This window comes from Cornus florida, unplaced genomic scaffold, assembly GCF_030987335.1.
Source record: "Cornus florida cultivar Cherokee Brave unplaced genomic scaffold, ASM3098733v1 CherokeeBrave_3.0.0_Hap2_Chr04, whole genome shotgun sequence".
NCBI classification, from domain to species: domain Eukaryota; kingdom Viridiplantae; phylum Streptophyta; class Magnoliopsida; order Cornales; family Cornaceae; genus Cornus; species Cornus florida.
The window spans coordinates 14,161,834-14,168,912 of NW_026775574.1; the positions used below are offsets into that span (position 1 = coordinate 14,161,834).

The 7,079-nt window shown below is 34.9% G+C and overlaps 1 protein-coding gene across 1 annotated transcript; it reads left to right on the forward strand.

Moving 5' to 3' along the window:
- The first annotated feature begins 1,619 nt into the window (after positions 1 to 1,619).
- On the forward strand, positions 1,620 to 3,516 carry LOC132302776 (dihydroflavonol 4-reductase-like). Its single transcript, XM_059799713.1, has 4 exons — positions 1,620 to 1,801; positions 2,044 to 2,213; positions 2,271 to 2,465; positions 3,331 to 3,516. The coding sequence occupies exons 1-4, from the start codon at positions 1,678 to 1,680 to the stop codon at positions 3,499 to 3,501; spliced, it is 660 nt and encodes a 219-aa protein (XP_059655696.1). The 5' UTR covers positions 1,620 to 1,677; the 3' UTR covers positions 3,502 to 3,516.
- The last annotated feature ends 3,563 nt before the right edge of the window (positions 3,517 to 7,079 follow it).

A 7,079-nucleotide genomic window follows, 5' to 3' on the forward strand; every position in this document is an offset into this window, starting at 1 on the left:
TATTTTTCCTCCAGTTTATGTCTTATGGTGACAGTTATTTGTATCCAAAATAAAGTTATGATGCATAATTATTATTATCTTGATATACATGGTTTATGCACGTGCTATTATGTTTGCCTGGAGTGATATTTCACTCATGAGGTTGTTTGGGTTAGATGTGAGATTGGTACCACATCGATAAATCCAAAATAATTATTAAAGGTTGTCTGAGAGTGATAATTCACTCATACGGTTGTTTGGGCTAGATATGAGATTGACGCTATATTGGTAAATCCAAATATAAGATTTATCTAGGAGTGGTATTTCACTCATGAGGTTGTTTGGATTAGATGTGAGATTGACACCACATTGGTAAATCCAAACATGAATATTAAATTTTGCCTGTGGGAGTTTTTCACACTCCATGAGGATAACTTGGGCTAGATATGGGATTGGCTCCATATCGGTAAACCCTCACACTGAACAGAAGGTTGGCGGTTTGCTGTAATATGTTCAGGTGACATACCGCGATGATATGAAGTAGGATGGATAGCTTGGGCTAGATATGGGATTGGCTCCATATCGGTAAACCCTCACACTGAATAGAAGGTTGGCGGTTTGTTGTAATATGTTCAGGTGACATACCGCGATGATATGAAGTAGGATGGATAGCTTGGGCTAGATATGGGATTGGCTCCATATCGGTAAACCCTCACACTGAACAGAAGGTTGGCGGTTTGCTGTAATATGTTTAGGTGACATACCGCGATGGTATGAAGCAGGACGGATAGTGAGGTGTGCGTTTAGACCCCATGCAATTTGCACATCTCATGAAATACAGTAAAACCACTATATTTGCTTGAATCCTAGATGGAATCAGTTTTGAGACCATGGAACTGTTTAGACTAATATATTACTTGTCTACGCTTTCATGATCCACTATTGAGGAAATTTATGAAGGAGAGTGTTCTAAAGTTTCAATCCATCAATTTCGATAATTGTGTTTTCTAAATAAAAATGAGTGGCCACTCGACTTTTATAAAGTGTGTTGCAATTCATAGTGTCATTTTATAAAACTTACAGTGCATGGACCAAGTAGGAGATTGTTGGAATTTATATATATATATATTTAAATAATAAAAATTATTTTATGGTCCTATGTACTACGTTTTCTAAAATAGGATTGCAATGTGATTATTGATACTTGATGGATTGGGTTGTACTTTCCAATTTGGTGGTCTAATTGGGAGTATAGTTTTATACCGTTGGATTGTGGTTTTCCAACTTATTTGGTGTGATTTAATTCTAACCATTGATATCTAAGTTTCCATGATAGGAAGAGAGACTTAGATATGCTTGTTTGTAGAGAAGCCGTCCCCCCCCCCCTGTTGTTATTATATATAAGGGTTTTAAAACCCTTATTCAGTCCTATCGTATCGACAACTTTCAGAAGGGGGTAAAGCGCTCTATTTTTTCCAGATCTCTCAAAGGGCCATAAGGAATTTTCAAAGGTATATGTGCGTTAATCATCAATTAGGTACGAGCCTAAATTCCCTATTTAATTAATTATAATATTCTTGATTTCTACATGTGAATTATTTATTTAAACCCAACAAATATTACCTTGTAATTATTGTCCTATATTTACTTCCCATTTCTAAAATCATATATATTTTAATATATAAAATATATATAAACATGACAGGGGAGGCACCAGCCACCACCGTTTGCGTCACCGGAGCTACCGGATTCATCGGGTCATGGCTCGTCATGCGCCTTCTCGAGCAGGGCTATACTGTTCGTGCCACTGTTCGTGACCCTGGTACATATACTTTCTCTTGCATGTTCTTAATTTAGTCAAATATACACACACACACATATATATATACACGTGCGTATAGATAGAGGTTTTGTGTGTGTAACACGAACTCGGATTCTATACAATTTAACGGGTGTGTACTACTTCCGATGGTTCAAAGTGCGCACACACTGGAGTTTTTTGTAAACAAATTTATAAATGAGAAATTTATATACATATAACTATATATATATATGGTGGTACAGAGAATAAAAAGAAAGTGAAGCACTTGATGGAGTTACCAAAAGCTGATACGAACTTAACACTATGGAAAGCTGACCTTAATGAAGAAGGAAGTTTTAATGAAGCCATTGAAGGTTGCTGTGGGGTGTTTCATGTGGCCACACCTATGGACTTTGAATCCAAGGATCCTGAGGTATATATATAATGAATTATATATACATGAATTTGTTAACCTATTTATGTACAACAGAATGAAGTGATTAAGCCGACAATCAATGGTGTGTTAAGCATCATAAGATCATGTGTGAAAGCGAAGACAGTGAAGAGGCTAGTCTTCACATCCTCAGCTGGAACAGTCGATGTCCAAGAACACCAACAACCTGTGTTTGATGAAACCAATTGGAGTGACTTGGATTTCATCTATAAGAAGAAGATGACTGGTTGGGTTAGTATTTTCATTGCCGCTATTAATCTTTGCCACTTTATCTTTATACATACATACAGTGACGGACCCAGAAAGTTTTGTGAGGGGGGCGGCTTTTTAATTTGTGGGTACAAAATTATATGATGCGTTCATTTTTGTAATTTTAATAGGGTTTTTTTCATAAATTTTAAAAATTTTAAAGTATAAAATGAAAAAAAAAAAACATCAGTGGGGAAAATTATAATTCTAGTGGGAGCATCTTCATAAATTATCAAAATTTGATGTATAAAATGCTAAAAAAAAGAATCCAGTGGTGGCAAATTGTAATTTTAGGGGGGGCATTTTCATAAAATTTTAAAAAATTAGGGTATAAAATGAAAATATTAAAAATCCAGGGGGGGCATCTGCCCCTCCTGTTCACCTGCTGGGTCCGTGTCTGCATACATAAGGTATGCCCTAATAACTGGGCATCCGGGTTTTTGCCCCGACTAAATTTTCGGGACATTATGTAAATGAAAGTTCAATCTTTCACCCGCAGACGTGATTCCAACGAGCTCGCGTCCAAAATTATCCTATCTAATGCTAATGCATATAGTTTTCGTGCTAACAAGATAACAAGTGTGAAATTAAAACAATTCTAAACAAATAAGAAAAACCTTATTCTATCTAATTAGAAAAATTTAATGATCTCTTATCCGTAAAGGGGAAGGTTGAGAGTTCGAGTCCTTCTAAACGAAATATTGACTTTTGGAGAATATTTTTTTTGGAAGTTGAGAAAATAAAAATAAAATTGAAACAACAATGGATCTAATTTATCTCTCTCTCTCTCTCTCTATATATATATATATATATATACACACACACACACACACATACATATATGCAGATGTATTTTGTGTCAAAAACATTGGCAGAGAAAGCAGTATGGGATGCAGCTAAAAAGAACAACATTGATTTCATCAGTATTATACCAACACTAGTGGTGGGCCCTTTTATCACTCCAACATTTCCACCAAGCCTAATTACTGCTCTTTCACCAATCATAGGTACATTTTAATTTGCATATATATATAGTTGTTAATGGTTATTAAATTGTACAGGGAATGAAGCTCACTACTCAATTATAAAGCAAGGTCAATTTGTGCATCTTGATGATCTTTGCCAATCTCATATATTCTTGTATGAGAATCCTTAAGCAGAGGGAAGATACATTTGCTCTTCTCATGATGGAACCATTTACGATTTGGCTACAATGCTTCGAGAGAAATGGCCCGAGTACAATGTCCCCACTGAGTAAGCCTCTTCAATATATATATATATATATATATATACACTAAAATTTATTTCGAATCCACCTCACATCAATCTCAGAATATAAAATCATACCAAAAATCGTATCAATTTATAAAATGGAGCCCATTTAATTATAGAAGGATATTTTAGTCTTTTCAGTAGTCAAGTCTTTATTTGCTCCAAAATTAAATGTTTGAGAGATTTTAGAACGTATAGAGTGTTATGTGTTATACGATCTATATGCGACCTTTACTTTAAATACGGTCAAGCGAATGGAGACCGGAGAAAACTATACGCTCTATTTTTTCTTCGTATGCTGAAAACTGACTTGGTTAATGATTTTGACAATAGCCATGATAGGTTTAAGGGCATCGAGAAGGACTTGCAAGTTGTCTCCTTCTCGTCGAAGAAGTTGAAAGGGATGGGGTTCGAGTTTAAGTATAGCTTGGAGGACATGTTCAAAGGAGCGATTGAGCTCGTACCACGGTACCATAAATATATAAATAAATTCCTTCCTAATACTGAAAAGTAAAGCCATCCGTTATGTCGTTCAACTATTTTAGTTGACAGGACATGCATCCATGTAGGATTTAACTGTTTTAATTAATCCATTCCCTATGTATGAATGGGTAGGGATTAGTGTTGTGGCCTAATCCATCCCTCCGTATGCCACCGTCCCATACCGGTGCATACATGTAAATGATCCATAAATGATGCAATATTTTATACACTACATCAAATAAAGTCCACATTATCCATATAGTTGATAAACACAGAATTTAAACAAGTCATCAACTAAAAATTCAGAATCCATCCATATAAGTAAACGAGACAAAGCTTACTAATTCGTCAAGTTAAATTCCAGCATCCATCCAAGTAATTGACAGACAATATACATTTAATTCTTCAATTAATTCCAGGCCAACGTCCAATTAGACTAACAGAACCTAAGTACTAGTTCAGCAACTTAAGTCCAAACCCTAACCTAAATAATTGCAGTGAAATGCTTAATGTTACAGCAATTAAGATTCCAAACTTAAATCCATGCATTGCATAAAAGTAATTAGTATCTCAACAATTTACATCCAGGATATGCATAGATCAAACTTGTTAATTAAATGATCTTAGCATGCAACCCCAACAAGAATTATAAATATGAACATATTCCGTTAAATTGCTAAAATTAAATTAGGCAATTAAACCCCTTCCACTCATTAGCCGCCCGTACTGTTGTATGCTTTCCTACGGTTAACTCCATGAGTCCAAAGACATTTATTTATCAAGTGTGGCTCTAATGTAGCATGGCACAATGATTAGAATCCATGTTCTAACCCTTTTAAATTCTAGACACCGTTTGCACAATTAAATCCTTTCGTACCATCAAGTCCGTAAACAGCCTGCAACTTGCTTCGGATTTTCCCACGGTTTAAACCATTAGCATATAAATAATTTAATGCATCCTAAGGCCTTAATACTCCATGGATTAGTGTTTAAAAATTATCACAGTAGCCAAACATAGTTCAAAAACTAAAATTGAACCAAACCATGCACAAACTGATCCAATATACACACAAAAACATAGAGCCTGCTCCCAAAACAAATGGAGCAGGTTCTAACCTGCCTAGAGCCGGCTCCCATAACCTTGGAGCCCGCTCTAATAGAGTGGGAGCCGGCTCTTTGCTTCCTAGAGCCGGCTCTCCCTCTTTGAGAGCCTTCTCTACTTCTTCTGCTTCGTTCTTCTTCGTCCGGTTGTCGTCTGTGATTCCGGTGAAGTCCAGTGTCCTACCCCAAACCTTTGTAGCATTCTTAGGGTTATATTCAAGTTCCTAAAGTCCTAGAAACCCTACATATTCTAGTGTGACGTAATTGACAAAAACCAAAACCTCCACAGAACAGTTTATGAAACAATCCAGTTTTAATTTCAAGAACGCAGAACAGATTACTGAAATAATCTAACATGCTTATAATCCATTTTAATAGTTTGATTAAGTTCTTAGAGTCTATATAAGATGCACATAACACAAGTTTACAGGAAATGAGTAGACTGAAACTTGCCTTGAGATTCCGGTTTGAAATCTTTATCGTCGTCTCTAAGTTTCAGAATTTCTCCAAGACTGTTCCTTCCTCTAATCACTGCTCCAGTTCGATCTCACAGTAAACCATTCCTTCCTCCTTGATAGGACCTTCAGTTCCATTGCTGAAAGCCCTTCCCAGTTTTCCTTTCATGTTTTACCCCTCAGCCTCTTTGTTTCTCTTTTTCTCTAGTTACGGGAACAGAGTTTGTTTTTAAAACCCATTACCTAACCTACAACTTATATATATATAGGCTCCATTAAAACCTAATCCTAATTCCACGACTCATTATATGTTGGCTATATAATATAAACCCTAAACTTAATTATAACTCAAACGATGCATTAAACCAGTGACTAAACAATAACGTCCACCCTACAGCACAACTGTAATTAGAAATTAAATAAATACCTTTAAAATGGATAAATAAAGTTCAGAAAATAAATAATTACAATTAAAACAAATAAATAAAGTCAAACAAATAAATAATTAGAATTCAACAAATTAGTCAACACAAATAAATAACTAATTCACATAGAACCACAATTACACACCTAAGTCAAATTCCCATTAATAAAAAAAAATGCACATAAATTAAATTTAAATTCCCATTTTATCCCTTTTGAAAACTAGGGGTATTACACTTGGATTCTATTCAATTTAACTCGGGTGTGTACTACTTCTGATGGTTCAAAGTACGCACACACTGGAGTTTTTTGTAAACAAATTTATAAATGAGAAATTTATACATATATATAATTATATATATATGGTGGTACAGAGAATAAAAAGAAAGTGAAGCACTTGATGGAGTTACCAAAAGCTAATACAAACTTGACACTATGGAAAGCTGACCTTAATGAAGAAGGAAGTTTTGATGAAGCCATTGAAGGTTGCTGTGGGGTGTTTCTGTTGGAGTTGGTGGGCTAGTGAACACAAATGGGATACACTCATTTATATTCAACTGAATTAGTAAACACACAATTCAGAAACACTCACATCTATAAAGCTGAATTTTTTATCTTGTATTGCTCAATTGTTTTTGTGTTGAAATACACTTACATGACTCACCTATTTATACTACTCAATGGATACTTTTAGTACATGAATTTAATACATGCAATGAACCACACAATGAACCAAAATATTTCATATACACCAAAATGTTCCATGTACTAGCAATTATTATGAGATTTTTTGCACCTTCCCAAGTATAACTTGGTTTTCTTAGATTAATCTAGACAAGTCTAGATTAATCTTCCAACATCC